Source organism: Hydractinia symbiolongicarpus, chromosome 11, assembly GCF_029227915.1.
Source record: "Hydractinia symbiolongicarpus strain clone_291-10 chromosome 11, HSymV2.1, whole genome shotgun sequence".
Taxonomy (NCBI): Eukaryota; Metazoa; Cnidaria; class Hydrozoa; order Anthoathecata; family Hydractiniidae; genus Hydractinia; species Hydractinia symbiolongicarpus.
Genome location: NC_079885.1, coordinates 24098010 through 24114458, shown reverse-complemented (window position 1 = coordinate 24114458; position 16449 = coordinate 24098010). Strand labels below are relative to the sequence as shown.

Below are 16449 nucleotides of genomic sequence, written 5' to 3'. Positions count from 1 at the left end.
TGATCTTCGTCTTTTAGCAGTAAATTACCAGCTTCTATGGCATATAGCCATACATCAAGTTTTAGATGCTCAGTATACTGTTACATCTTGTTGTATTGTGTATATAGTATCCCTTCTTACGTTTCTATTAAACATTTGATAAATAGAATAACTAAAAAATATATTAAATAAAAATGCATTAAATTCAACATTTACAATTATGTGTTTAGTACAAAAAGTTTAGTACAAAAATTGTGCAGTTAGGTAAACATATAAAATATATATTCCAATTGTTCTTTTAACAGACATAACTTGTTGGGTCAACAGACCGACCATTTTTCAGCAATTGTAGATGTAGATGTTGAGTAATACCATAGTAAGGTAACCTTACAGAACTACCAAGATTTTGCCGAGCTGTCATCCAACCACTTGTTTTTGTTGGTGCAAAGCACCACATTTTTGCTTTAAATCCTACAGAGAAGTGAAGAGAATGTTATTGGTTCCAATTAAATATTTTGCCGCCTCACAGATCAATTACAAAAACTGTGACAGGTGTTTAAAAGTATTTTTCTACACGTGCTTTTTGAGCAAGGTTGATTTTATTTTCAATAAGGTAAAAAAGGGTCTCTGTTTAATAAGGTCTACAAAAAAACTAACCATATATAATACTTCTTAGAACCTAAATACATGATAAGAATTTTCTATAAAAACTGGTGACTTTTCGGTTGCATTGCATAGGCGATAAAACCTTTCGTTAGATTAATAGAATATCGTTTGATTGAAAAATCGTGTTGTTGATAGGTAAAAATTGCTTTCACTAAGTAAAAAGAAAAACTTTTCTTGGTAGTCGGTGTAGTGCTAACATAGGCGAAGAAATAACCGATTTGTTAATTTTAAGAAAATTGTATGATAATGAAAAAACGAATATTTATTCATGAACAGAATAACGTTGCTCCAACCAATCAATTCAAGCTTGGGAAAATCACAATCGTACTTATAACAAGTACATACCTTTCCAAGAACCAGAGCCCCTGATCACTAATCCATTATTGTGAGAGCCACCAGTTTTATAGGGCCTTGATTGTCTAACAATGGTCCCACTGAAGGGTGCATACACAAAACTCCCTGGCTCACATTCAACATCTATTCCATCGTGCCTTCTGCCTCCATATCTAAAAAAAAAATTCCTAATGATTTAGCGCTCATTAGTATTCAGGTAAGCAAAAATGTAAGCTGTTGTAAACTGTTTGTCAGTGGTGTACATGTTACTTTCTCTGAATTGTATCTTGTTTGTAATAAGTTTCAGCTTTAAGTATATGTTTTAAGTGTGTTGCAGTGCAGATCCAACTTTTACCATGCTGCAACAAATTAGACAAAATAATCGCTAGAAAGGGATTTGCGTACCTTGATGCTCCGTAATGACCACACCCTTGGCGATCACATCCACGAATCTTGTTCAATGGATTACTACCGCACATGGCGTTGAAACATAAACCTAGAAAATATAAACACATGAAACCTATGTTAAAAAAAACAACAGAAGCACACAGACTCTACCATTAAAATGCGATTAAGGAGCATACGTGGCAGCTCTAAATATATGTTTGATACATTACTTACGTGATTATTCTGTAGTTTATCATTTTTTTCTAAAACCGTTGGACGAGAACTTCAAATAAAAAATTGTCATTGTAAAGCAGTTTGATAAAATTTCGATGTAGTACTGCGAAACTGAGAGGGAGGGAGGGTTGGTTCAGGTAAGTCTATACCACTCCCACTCCACCCCCCTCCCCCTAAGAATATTTTTCATAGCAATCTGATATAACTGTTTCAGAATGAATAGTTCTTATATGATATGTTAGTGGTTTATGTTGTATGGCTCATGTGATGTGTGTTGTCAGTTTTGTCAAAAAGCACTCTTATTATTATACTCGACGTTACAACTATGCAGCTATCCCAAAATCACCAAAAACTAGCCACATCAACAGAGAACTAGCTAAACTGCATGCAACAGGACTTTGTTTATCCTTGCTTCATTCTCACACTTTAACTGAAATGTTCTTATTTGCGTTCTTCTGAAAAAAATTGGCAAATTAGATACTTTAACAAGATCACGCGGAAATAAAGCTGGATTTTTCTTAAGAACTCTTTTTTGTTATTCTGCATGTTTATGGCCTTTCCTGACATTGTATATTTAGGTACCATACGCCTCAGAGCCTTACTGTTACTCGAAGTTTCTTTAAAATCACTATAAAATCCTTATAATCTGAGAAACATAATAACCTTCGATAAGATTATCGTAGGGACTTGAAATCTACAACACAACTTTATTTTACCAAGGAAAATCATACTGTAAATTTAGGACACGTGATTAGTCCGATTTCCCGTATTTTTTTTGGTTTTACTCGAAAATCGAGAAAAATCGGATTTTCGGGCAATTCTTGGCGTTTTTTACGCGAATTATGTAAAAACTGGAATATTTGTTAAGTAAAATTTATTTAGACGACAGAAACTTTAAACAGAATGTATATAGTCGCTCTAGAACTAAAATAATTAAATTTTAAACTGACAGTGGTATTTTGAACAAATTTCAATGTTCTGATGACGTTACAAAAACAGTGTTAACATAAGCAAAAATTTATTGTTGTCACTATGTTCGTTTTTTTCATGACGTACTATAAGTGTGCAGAGTTTAATTCAATTTGGACATAAATGTTCGAAAAAACCCTGATTAAATAGGGTTAATATATCCCTATTTTTTGACAAAGTCTCAACCTAACCTTCCTTCGTGAGAGTTATGTTTATTCTAGTTCGGGTTTGATTAAAGATTGACTTTCAAATCCTAGCCTCACTCAAAAATATCTGGTATGCATTACCTTGTCCATCAGCAAAACCATTGCTATATCTTTCCACATGATACATTTGAGAATCCGCGTCTAAACATTGGAGGAATTTTAAACTAATCCCAAAGTACACAGAAACTTTTCTGTGTGCTTTGGGCTTCTTCTTCCTTGACATTCTTCTTCTACCCTGGCATTCTCGATATCTCTTAGGTCGAGAAATTGCACGATTGTTGTTTGTAGTAAAATAAAGTTAAATTCCGGCTTACTTGTTTGTGCATCCGCGTAGCCATCTCTGTACCCTGCCATATACATTTCAGAATCGGAGCCTAAAAATTACAAAAAACTAGCACTAATATTTCTTGCGGAGATGGTGTAGTGGTAGCGCGTTCGGTTTGTAATTATAAGATTTCAGATTACTTTAAATGTAGTTTTGTCAGCCCATTCTACTGACCGTTAACCGGCTTATGTGACAATTTGTGTCACAATTTGCGCCCCAATGGACTAATGAAAACCCCTCAGGCGGTCGATTGGCTAAATGACCGCCTCTACTACCCGCTACTAAAACTACTCGAGGAAGTAAAGTTCACAGATCTAAGCATTAAATCAATTGCTTAGTTTATGATGCCATTAATAAGTCACGCTGATTGGGCTGTGACTTGGGATTATTATCCACAAGGCATTCGATAATAATGCGAACAGCACGGTTGCTGAATAAAAGTTCATGATGACTGTGTTAATTTTGAAGACCAGGCTTGGTCTGCTATTTACTACCGAACATATTTGTAAGTAAAAAAGATAAAAAAAATAAAGAAAAGTAAATAAATATGAAGCTTTCATATTGCGCCTTCGATATTTTGTTGAATGTTTCCGGTCTGTATATTAATTACATTTGGCGCCATCTCATCATAACAATCTTCATCGTTCGAAGCTCGTTGTGTGTTGCAGAAAAGAAACTTAAAACATGAAAAAATATTGTTGTTGGTTATGACAGATATTTCGTAAGTCAAAGAAGTTCAAAGGGAGGTTATAAAATGCTGTTATTATTATAGTACGTAAAATATTCTTGGTAATCTCAAGTCAAAATCTTATTTTTGATGTTTACTGGTAAGTACATCCAAAACCGACCCCATACAGCCATGAAAATTCTGTAAAACTGTTGTTAAGAATTATATATAGATACTTAGTCGTGAAATATATTTATTGATTTCTTATTATAGTAGTTATCTTAGTTGATTTAGGATTTGGAAATCTATAATCTTTTTCTCTCGCTTAAACTGTATTTAAAATAATTTTTTGTTTGCCTCTCAGTTAACTTGCTGTGACAAATGACCTTTCTAAATTTTGTTTACTTCCAGTTATGCAAAGACTGTTTGGTTATTTTTTTCATTAATTAGCAAATATTTCTTGGGTTTAAGCCAATAAATAACAAATTAAGTTTGATAAATTTTCTCCCTGATCTTTGTCAGAGCATCTTCAGATCACAACTAAAAACGTCTTTCAACATGCATGTACAAAATGTTAAAAAATTCTCTTGATAAAAATAAAATGTATAAAAATCGTTTATTAACAATAAAAGTCGTTAAAAATTATAGTATGTTTTCCCCAATTTCAGATAATCGTAAAATTTATCAAACTTAATTTGTTATTTATTGCCTTAAACCCAAGAAATATTTGCTAATTAACTATGAAAAGGCAAACCTATAAAGAAATATTTTTCATTGTTAAAAACTTTCACTTTTTCGTAAAAACTGCATAAAATAGACCTAAGGTTTTAATTTTTCCGAAGCAATTGAGCACGTTTGTGGAGCACGTTTGCTACGTGAAGTATAGCAAGAAAATTATTGAGATTCTCGAAATTTCGATGTAAAAAAATCATATAAAATCAGCGTAATGAAGTATGACTGATATTTTTGCACCAAAAGCTATTGTATTTTTTGGCTAGCAAAACAAATAAGTTTAAACTGGACAGCTGTAATAAAAGTCAAGATGTTAATATCGCATAGAAACAAGAAGCGCTAGGGACAAAGTATTAACTAGTTTAATTTTGCTTGCAACTTGCAAAATGCTTCGCAACCTTTTTTTAATTTCCAGTCCTCGTTCTTAATTTCACACAAAATTATTAATTTGTTAATTTTGATTCATTTTTTTTTATAAAGAACACAAGAATCACATGAAGTTTGCTGTCAGAAAAACAGAGTATCTTGCTAATTAGCTTGGTAAAAGAAAGAGCATACAGTATTTGTGTACCTTAAACAATTTTTTTAAAGTTTGAGCGCAAATTTAAATCTTGAGTCACCTTACCTCTATTTTCTGGGTACGTCTTAAACGCATGATTAATCATAATAAAAGACATCACCAATACTACAAACTTCATCTAAAATGTTCAAAATGAAAATACGCACTTGTTATTGACATTTTTACTACTAGAATCATTTTGTTCATCATTTTGTTTCATCAATTTGTTACTCGGTCCCCCGTCAGCTTTCTACCATTGAAAAGCGTTCACTTTTAACCGTTTAGTTTCTAGTCACGATTGTTAGTCTCGCTGTATCGCAATATTCGAGAATCGTCTACATGTTAACTTGAAACGACAGACACGACGCTTTCGTGTTATGATTTTTAAGTGAGCTGTTAACAGGTTAAACCCACATTTTACCTCCGTTCGAAAGCTTAAAAAAGCACCATTTGGTACTACTAGAAAGAGCGAGATATTCTAACAACAAAAGCAGTGAACATAAAAAACCCACAAATTTTAAGATGCTGTTGTCGAGCTTAATGATTCTCGGAATTAATTAATTAAGAAAATAATAATTTCAAGCTAAAATAATCAAGATGGCAAAAGGTGATGATGAAATAAAAGTCATCAAATAATTTGTTCACAGATGTAATCTTATACTCCGTATAAGGTCTAAGATATAGAAAAATACCATAGTATATTATCAATTCCATGTGTAGAGAGCCTAGACTATCTTTTGGCTGATGTTTTGACTTCAAAACTTGAAAATAAAAGTTAACACTCAGATTTTAGGTGAAATGCTAATTTGTCCATGTCCAAGTCCATGGTTGTCTCAATTTTTTGTCAATGTTTGAGTCATACTGCAAAACAAGGTAGGAGTGTTTGGTTTATGTAGCATCATTTCAAGGCTTATAATTTCTTACTTGTGTCGTGGAAGGCACAATGGTGAAGATAAAATGTGAGATAGCTTTTAAATTTAGGCGGATGTGACCACGAAGAGGTCGATAATCAAGGCACAAATAATAAAAAAGGCGGTGCTAGCGGTGGGCGAAAGGTGGTTTGTAAACAAAACGTATTTATCAAAAAAAATACATAGCATGGGATTTATCTTGAGCTATGCAAAAAACGAAATACATGACAGTTGCTATGTTATGACACTTGGGAAAAATGAACTCATTTCGGCATTGGTTTCATTTCTTTCAAAATAACTGAAATGAATTTTTATTACCGACTTTTATACAGCGGAGTCTGGGCACGAGTAAAGCGCTTCTGGGGCAAAGTCAAGTTTTTCGGTCACTTTCTCAAAAAGAATTATTTGTGTCATACGGAAAAAGACAGAAATGTGTAACGTTCTGTTGTTTCTTTCCTACTTCTTTGCATTTCATATTAACGTTTAACTTTTAAATAACGTGTTGATATGGTGCTGCTAGTCCTGTCTGTGGCATTTTAACTTTATTAAAACGTTTCAAGTAAGAACAACTTACAGTTATTAATTTTTAAAAAGTTCAAAGTTGGATGATGGCACAAAGGGTATGTTTAGCTATGTGGCTTCAGAGACAGTGAGCATGGACTGAAGTACTTGTTAAAAAATACGTGACATTTCTTTTTTCTGGTAATGTTGTTGTCTTCTTCTAGTTGCGCTACCATTATGAAAAATTTGTCCCTAAAAGCGCTTTACTAGTGCCCAGACTGCGCTGTATGAAAGTCGGTAATTCCTTCCTCCAAATATTCATACAAACACAAAATTTCTCAAATTGAAACCATTGTCCATGTCAGGGGCGGCGCCACTCTATTTTGCTAAGTAATAATTTTTATTTTCCGCAAATAAGCAAAGCTTTTTACGTGTTTTACAAAGGTATTTTACGTGTTTTAGGACTCTAAAAATGCGTTGGTCCCACCAGGGGCCTTACAGCGCCCCCTCTCGTTGGTTGTTAATAAATTCTCAAAATCTCCCACTATGCCAAAGCCTCCCCCACTTTGGAAATTGTGGTGCCACCCCTGCATGTCTACAAAGTTTTTCCGCATGCGCAGTTTACAGAACCACGATTTAAAAACTCCATGTAAACACAACGAAATTTATTGCGGTCCACCTTAGAATTACGACTTTATTGTTTTTGCGGGTTTTATATTATTACCTAATGCGACACTTGTTGACACGGAATATAATTTAGTCTACGTTTTCGTTAATTTTCTAACACAAGCATGGCGATGATGTTTATCTAGTTGCTACAGTATCCTTCTGTTAAATCTTACATGGTACAGTACCGTTCTGTTGAATCGTACATGGTAAAGTACTGTTCTGTTAAATATTACATGGTACTGTACCGTTCCGTTAAAACTTACATGGTACAGTACCGTTCTGTTAAATCTTACATGGCACAGTATCATTCTGTTAAATCTGACATGGTACAGTACCGTTCTGTTAAATCTTTTGGAGTCATATACACATTTTCTAGATCCTATACTATATTTTATTTTTCATAAAATACATCTTGACACGAAATATTTTTACATTTTAGTTTGATCTTTCAGTATTGCATTTTGGATATACTTTGAAAGCACGGAGAATGTGTCTTTGGAGGATACATTTCAAATAAACTATTAATTACTTATGAGGACAAAAACAAATATAAAATGTCAACAAGCATGTAAATATAAAAATTTAGTACTTATATAACCTTTGTTGTATTTTTGAAGACATATATGGTAGAATATTTGTCTTTGACAGATATTTTGTTTTTTCACAATATTGAGGTTCGAAATCAGGATATTCAAAAAGTTTACGCGAAGCTATGATTTGGCTTATCATTTATGTAGCTTGTCATAAGATATCAAAAACGGGGATCCCATACTCAAACGCCTGTAATATTAATGCAGTCTTATAGCGCCAAAAAATTAAATCAAGTATGGCATGTTGTAGACATGGTGAAAAAAGAATTACACAAAAACCTCGATGATTCGCACCAACAACATGTAAACTGGGGTTCGTGATCTATATAACCCTCGACACAATATTCTTGGCGTTTTGATTATTTCTCTAAATTATACGACAGTATCATCTTGCCAATAATCCTGTATCAGTAACTTCACTTTGGCCGATGTTTATATCAAGCCTGCAACACTGATAATGCACTAGTCACAGCAGCAATGCTCTCATGATGCAACAAACAACAGCACGGCCCACTAAAGTCCGGGAAATTGTTCATAGAATAAACATGAAGCACTCAAGAATTTTAGATTCAGCCTTTACAAATATGTATACATTACAAAAAATGCTTGTCTAGCTAGTTAAACACATTGAATACATATTTATATTGTTCTTTTAACAAACATAACTAGCTGGGTTAACAGATCGACCATTTTTCTTCAATTGTAGATGCACATGTTGAGTGATACCACGGTAAGGTAACTTTTGATAAGGACCAAGATTTTCACCAGCTGTCATTGAACCACTTGTTCTTTTTGGTGTGAAGTACCAAATTCTTGCCTCAAATCCTGCAAAAGTTTAAATAAAATATGTTGTTAATTCCAAATGCGTCTTATACACAACTTTTTTCTCGTGCACAGACGTCTATTGTTATAAAGACTAGTCGTTTGCCCGTGAAAAATCCATGGGAAGCCACCCGTGGCATTAAGGCCGATTAAAAAATATATCGCATTTGTTACTTGCAGCTTAACCACTTCGAGCGTGGTTTACCATGACCCGACTTTGGTCGACATTTATAATGGAATAAAATGTTTTCCAGCAAGATATCTCTATAATTCTTGACTTCAAACATTTCGTAAAGGTTATTTTAGTGACTCAATATAAAGTTCTGGCAGTATCTTCACTCATGAACTTCTCTTAACATCAATAACTATAATAATGATAATTTTAAAGCCTTACAACCTTAAAATTTAGAATAGCTAAAGTGGAAAATAACATAGCCCCAAAAACCATCCATTAACATGGCTGGATAAACAAAAGGTACTAAAACTTGCATACCTTTCCAAGAACCAGAGCCCCTGAGCACTAATCCATTATTGTAAGATCCTCCAGTTGCGTACGGTCTAGTTCTACGAACAATGGTCCCACTGAAAGGTGCGTATACAGAACTTCCAGGTGTACAGACCACATCTATTCCATTATGCTTCCTTGTGCCTCCCCTATAAAAAAAAATTTTAACACGTAGGCTTATTTGTTCCAGTCGAACGATAAAAATCTCTTTCTTAGTGATATACACGCTAAAACTAAAGAATACTGTTGAATGGGTTTTTTTAGAATAATATTTCTGGTCTAATAGTTCCAGCTTTGACAGTTTTTAAAGTACGCTGACAAATCAGACGAGATAATTGGCACAAAAAGGGATTTGTGTACCTTCTACTCGCCCCATGATGGCCACACCCTTGCGTGTCGCATCCACGAATTGTATTTGAGGGATTGCTACTGCATATAGCGTTGAGACATAAGCCTAAAAAATATATGTATACATAGAATTATACATTACTATCAATTGAATGGTCAAGAATGTAGCGAAATGTGATCCTGGGTAGAGATGATAAAATAATAAATACTTAAAAGCAAATTTTAGGTAAAAATTACGTAATGAATTGTAAAGCGATGTGTTACATTTCCTTGATGTTAAAATCGAATAAAATGGTTTAAATTTTCGTGATCAGATCATATTCCATCCTATGCAATCTACCTGCTGTCCTTTAAGATGATAAACTTGTACAAAAAAGTACTTGTTTAAATGTTTTGTTCCATAAGGGGAAAACAACATAGAAGCTGTAATGATTGTATGAGAGATTGTGAATGACTAAGCCTGAATGTTGGTTTTCCACGCGTTGCAAAGATAAATATGTTTTGCCGTCCATATTTGAGATATTGTATAATATATACTAATTATATAATAAATATAAAAATTTAAAATAGAGTAAATAAAACTTACTGGATACAGCGCTAACAGAAGCAAGAGCGAAAAGAAACGAAAAAATCTTCATGTTTGCCGATTCTTAATGTTGATATATCCTGATATGTTAACTAAATTTTGATGTTGTCTCCTTTTTATACATTTTCACATTATCTTCCGCTTTGTATCTTCCTGTATAAATAAATAACGAAACCTCCTTCACTGTCATTTTTACAAATCTTCCGTTACTCTCTTTTGTTGTGTTGGCCAAAAGTTTAATCATTATCTATGCGGCAGAAGTTATTACGTCACAAAACTGTTGCGTCAAAAACAAAAATAGATTTAATTAATCTTCTTTCAGCAACAGTTTCAGATTTTCAGAAAACCTCAGAACCTCGTCTCTAGCTTCTTTTACATGTGTATGGACTTCCACCAGGCTTGTTGCACAAATTACATGGAATCTCTCTAAAGTGGACATGGACTAAAGCGGACATTTCTATATGACGGACATACCTTGAACCGGACTGATTTCAGGTCAAACTCTCACAAGAATATCTCTATAGGAAGGACAGTAATAAGACGGACACTTTATAAAACGGACACTTTTTTTAGCACCGAATGACATTTTCCCTTGGAAAAGCTCTGTGTAAAGCGGACACATGAAAAAAAAAACCACTTCTTAAAAGTTTGTTTTTGATTTTGATTTCGTGCATTTTTTAACGAAAAAATGACATGTAAGACAATTTTTACATTAAATGAAATCGATGTCAACATCATGTCAACATCACTACAGTTTTGAAACTTCATGGCATTTAGCCACGCCTCTTAACGTCAAATTGATGTTCGATCTACATATTTCGATCTGTGAGCCACTATAAGTCCTAAGCAGTGTTTAAACAATTTTCTCGCTGCATAGCGACAAATGTTGATATTTATTTTGTTTTAACGTGTACTTGTGAAGAAACAGATTTTGTGTATATTCAAAATATAAAGATTTACTGCTGAGTAAGCTTTTTTACACATTATGAACTATCTTATCGCTACTGAGACACATGTACTTGATGTAAGATACCCAGGTGATATGTTTCATAGCGATCTTTTACAGTTCAAAAAGGAAAACATATGAGGGTAAAAATATTGGACTTACGAAAATCAAAGGTTAACAAGATCTTCTTGGAACTCATGATGAGTGAAATATGTAAAATCGAAATGGGATTCATTATCCCAGTCAAATATATTTGAAAAAAACACACAAAAGTATGCAAAGCATATTGTCAACTACTTTTTGTTGTTAGGTACCAGAACCCTGAAATTTTCATGGAATTGAGTATGAAAATAGAACAATCGTGTGTTTCGTGTTATATCGTGCTTTCTACGGCTTTGATTTTAATCATGCATAAAACACAATATAAATGTTAAGCCATACCTAAAGATTTTGCAAAATGTTAAAGAAGTAGGAAAAATAATTAAATACATAATTATCACGTCGCATCAAGAACTTTTTGATGAATTTAAATCTTTTATGTTGTTGTTTTTTCTTGTAGTTCATAATATTTTCATGCATATAAGTGAAATGAGCTATTGAAAAAAGCGTATCCATATCCTCTTAAAATAACATTAAAGTCATTCAGCTGTATGATAGTGTCTGAGGCGTCAATGTTCAATTTATCAATAAAAAAGTCGACAACACTTAAGCTGGCATCATCATCATCGTTGCGATTTTCTTCGCTTATTTCTTTATCATCTTTTCCATTCCTCCAGTTCATACATTTACATATCGCCTTTCAAACATTTCCACTTCTTTTTTCATCCACCTTCACATCTTCAGTTGATTAATTCTTTCAGCATATCTATAGCACCATCTATACCAATTTAGTCACGTCTTTCTTCCAGCCAAGATTGCTTACATCAGGGTCATCGATAGCAAAAGACAGTCATCTTTCCAAGTATAAATCACAGCTTGCGTGATTTTTATGTTTTTGTAGCGCGTAGGACGTCAGTGGTACTTTATTCGGAGAAACTTTCGCGAATTTCGCGTTTTTTGGCCTTTTTCGCGAAACTTTTTAAATTGGCCATTCGCGAAAGTTTATTCAGTACAAACTTTCTAAAATTGTCGAAATTTTTAAAAAAATTGCTGGTTTTAAAAGTTTGTTCTTGACTCGCCTTCACTTGGCTCGCCCTCCCAATATAAAAAAAAGACAACTGGCGCTGGGAACGGGATGGAATAAACTTAGAAATAAGCAAACGCGATAATGTTTGAAACGAATGTGTTTTTAAAAAATTAATCAAGGATCTGGACGCCGTTTGCAGAATTGATGAAGAGGGGCGGAATGCTTATAACCAAGTTAGTAGCGAAGAAGACGATGACGAAGATGCGTGGGAGCCGGAAGAAGACGAGCCTAAAAAATGTGTTTGATTTGTTTTGTGATTTTGACGATGAACCCATTTTGTAAATAGAAGTTTTTACATACCATAGGAAAGAATATTACATCGTTAAAAAACCCTTAAAAGAAAGAAAATGTATCGTTAAAAAACACTTTTTTTCTTTTTTTATCATAAGAAATATAGGCCACTTTTTTATAAGAACGTAAAAATAAGTTCAAAATCACGAATCGCAAAAGTTTATGTTGGCAAAACTTTCTAATTTCAGATTTCGCGAAAGTTTATCTCGCGAAAATTTTTTAATTTGTAGACTCGCGAAAATTTATTCAAAAAATTTCGCGAGTTTTTGGACTCGCGAAAGTTTCTCTCGCGAAAGTTTATCTGAATAAAGTAGTGATTCTTCCACAAACATGCCTTGTTGAAAGAGTTCTATTCTAACTTTGTTATAACGTTTTTTTCTTCATCTGTTAAGGCATCAAAATATTAGCTATCGCCAATACAACTGATTGGGTTTTGAAAGTATTTGAGCATTGCTAGCTTCAATGGGTTACAGATAAAATTCAGAAACAGATTCAAAACAGTATAACACCAGAAGAAGTTAAGATAGAGTCGAAATTAAACATTTTAAAGCCACTTTAGGCCATAGTCACAAGAAAAAGAATAGTCTGGGTAATCGGCCATTCCGGGCCGTATCGTAAAGAGACTTCAAAAAACTGGGGTGGCCGGAATATAAGGGCACCAAAGTTTAAAAAATGGCTGCGGCTGCAGAGGATTTCCTTTATGGTGAAGATCTGGATGCTATTTTGGAGGCAATAGATGAAGATTTTTTACAAAGTAATACTGAGTTTGAATTGGAACTAACTTCAGTAATTGACGAAATACCCAAAGGAAAGGCCAAGGTTACATTTACCTGTAGTTTGTGCTCTAAAGTTTGTGTATCACAAAGGGGGTTATCTCGCCACAACAACACTAAGCACAGTAAAGAGAAGGAAAGTGATGCAAGTTTGGAAGCTGAACAGGTTCTGCATCCGCTGTATTTTAAGCGATATATCGAGGATTCAATAATAAAATTGACAGGTGATGAATGTTATCCCTCTGAAATCACAAACGAATTCAAGTTTTTTAAAATTGGTAGCCTTGACAATATTTTGCCATCATACAGTCTGGTGAAAAATGTTATCAAATCTTTTGATGGAGATGCTAAAAAGTTTTATCCATTATTTTATAAAAATATTTTGGACATGGAACACCCCTTTGGAGCAAGTCTAAGCCACTACTGTACTGTTCTTCTAGGATTTGAGTTAGCAAATCAAGTATTGTGTCACTTGTCTAAGTCTGATTTCAATGATGTTTTGCAAGTTCCAAATAAACCACACACCTTTTCAGATAAGGAAACGTCCATCATATCCTATCTTAGTGGATGCATCTTTAGTACTATGTATCGGCGAATACTTTTCTCCTCAAAAAACACATGTCAACAAATATATCATCAGCAGTATTTGGCAGTTCTTCTGGCTGGAAAATCTGATGACACAGAAGATATACCAGAGTACAAATTGGTTAATGCTAGGGATCGTGGTGGTCTATGGAAAGTCAGAAAAGAGATAATTTTAACTTTTTACAGCTGCCGAGGAATATTTTCGATCATATACCAATAAAGGGTGCAGTAAAATTGATAGCAAGGAAATAGTTTCCTTTCTTATGAAAAATTTTAATGTGAAGTCAAATTTCACGAAAATAGTTAACCTCTGCGATGTATCACTGAAAAAAGAAGTTTCTTTAAATCTTCTAGAAGACCTACTCATGCTATATGTCAGAGTGAGAACATTTTCTTTTGTCAAAGATAAAATGCAGCTTCACAAAATATCGGCCGATACAAAGAGATCAAAATCTCTACGCACAGAATTAAAGAAGAAATCATCCACCCTGGATCAAGGTCATTGAAAGTACTGCAACCACTAACAAAACAGCTATTTTTATAGCTACACACCTATAAAAATCATTACCTATGGCATTATTAGCACATAGCTGGATAGCTAGTTACTAGCATATAGCTAGCTAGGCTAGTGAGAGGCATAAGTGTAACTGTTTTAAAGCCAAGTATAATGTTTTTAAAAATGTGTGGCTATAAAAATAGCCGTTTTTTAAGTGTTTTTCTTCATAGTTTTTTCTTTTTTCTGCAAGGAACAGGTTCATCACTAAAATCCACTACAGCATTACCAGCTACATTTACTCTAGAAATAGGCCTGAAGATTTTTTGGTTCCTGATAGTGTTATCATTGTAGCCAAAATCACGCATTGAAGGGTTGTCTTTTCGTGCTCCCATGGATCTCTGACGACCAAAATAATTCTCTAAGGGATCTTGACATAAACGTTCAGTAAGAATATAAGGCACATTGTTATTTACTAAAAACTGAACCAACTCTATAATATGTGTTGGTTTTGATCAACAGTTATTGTACTGTTTCTTTTCACAGCAATTTTTTCAGCAGAAGGTCTTGGCTTGACTGATGTGCTAAATAAAAATATAATTTACTGTAAATATATATTTTTCCTGTGGTCATATTTTCTGTATATGCATAAATGTTTATAAATAGCTAGCTATATACGTATCTGTACAAAAAAATATATGGTCTCATACCTGGAAGAGGGAATGCTTTTTATTGGTAAATTTAGTGTTGGAATAGATCCTGGAATTAGTGTTCTTCTTTTTTCATCTAAATAAACAACAGGTATAAGAGAGAGCTTTATTAATAGTGTTTCCAATATTTACATAGCTAAAAATACATAAAATAGCACCTACCTTGTATAAGCTGAAAGTGTTTTTCGCATACATGTAAATTACGTTTTTCAATCTGTGTCCTCAACTTATTATCAACAACACGATCCTTCGTAATCACAGCAATAAGTTTCTGTCTCCAAGATGTGTTGTACTCATCATTTCCTTGTGGAATACAAAATATTGAGATGCCAGTAGTTCTTCTCGAAGTAGAGCAACCAAAAATCGAACAATTAGCACCAGGCATAGCAAATTACAGCATAAATGAAAAATTACTTTAAAAAAATGTAAGCTTCGCTAAGGTTTCCCGCTTGTTTTTTAAATTTTGGTGCCCCTAAAAGTAGTCTGGGTACTAGAAAATGTAGGAACCCGAGTTATTTGCCGGGAGCAGAGCGCGTTGGCACGAGTCTCCAGACTATTCTTTTTCTTGTGACTATGTTTAGGCCTAGTGGATTACATCACTCTATGATTGCATGCCAAACCAGAAGTCTATTGTCATAAAAGATTAGGATCGAGTAGGGATAACCAACTTTATATGTTTGATGCAGCACTCAAAAATGAATATAATTTTATGATAAAGTAGAAGAAAGAAGGGACAAAGTTATTCTCTTTCTCCCTCTTTTTGTGTTTTAGTATGTCTTTCTCTTGCGTTTGTTATTTATACAGAATTAGTTTTGTTTTATGTTATTTTATTTATATACATATTTGTTCGTGTTGTTTTATTGCAAGTATGTAACTTAGTTGTTGTTTGTTTGTAGAGTCGCGAACTGTGAAAGAAAAGTTAATGTCGCACCTCGCGTCAGTAAAACCACCCCGTAGTTGCTACTGTTGAGTTGTGGTAACTGAAGTAAAGCCTTTATTTTTAAATATAGCACTCTATTTTCTTAGGGTTTTCTTACTTTTATTATTCATATGGCTTCTCAAAGAATTCCATTTCAAAAACCACCTAAATTACTCCTAACACCGCCTTTCTCATTAAAAACAAATGTATTAATTGCCACATTACTTTTTTAAAGGGGAGGTGAATGTAACGTTGAGTTTTTAATTGCTTCTTGGATATTATTTTAGGCTGAGTTTATGGCTAAAATTAGTAAAACAGAAAGTTGAAACACTATGTCGTACCCAAGTTATTTTCATTTGCAAAAGAGAAAAAAGTTCAAAAGTTTTGTGCTAAAAGTGTTAAAAAGATCACGAATTAAATACCCTGACTGAGAAAAAGTTCATTTCGAACACTTTTTAAGTAAAATCTATATATTGACTTTTCAAAGTGTTTTTAATTTTGACAGTTCTTGTGACACCATCTCGCATGGAAATCCTTCTGACAGGCACAAACATTCC

At 33.6% G+C, this 16449-nt stretch overlaps 2 protein-coding genes across 2 annotated transcripts; both read right to left on the bottom strand.

Moving 5' to 3' along the window:
- Window positions 1-8: 8 nt before the first annotated feature.
- On the bottom strand, window positions 9-1539 carry LOC130613574 (myeloid protein 1-like). The gene is made up of 4 exons (XM_057434899.1): window positions 1518-1539; window positions 1384-1474; window positions 991-1151; window positions 9-450 (listed from the first exon to the last, which is right to left on the bottom strand). The coding sequence occupies exons 1-4, from the start codon at window positions 1537-1539 to the stop codon at window positions 278-280; spliced, it is 447 nt and encodes a 148-aa protein (XP_057290882.1). The 3' UTR covers window positions 9-277.
- Window positions 1540-8289: 6750 nt separating this feature from the next.
- LOC130614256 (myeloid protein 1-like) lies at window positions 8290-10148 on the bottom strand. Its single transcript, XM_057435674.1, has 4 exons — window positions 9990-10148; window positions 9416-9509; window positions 9044-9204; window positions 8290-8553 (listed from the first exon to the last, which is right to left on the bottom strand). The coding sequence occupies exons 1-4, from the start codon at window positions 10039-10041 to the stop codon at window positions 8381-8383; spliced, it is 480 nt and encodes a 159-aa protein (XP_057291657.1). The 5' UTR covers window positions 10042-10148; the 3' UTR covers window positions 8290-8380.
- Between the last annotated feature and the right edge of the window lie 6301 nt (window positions 10149-16449).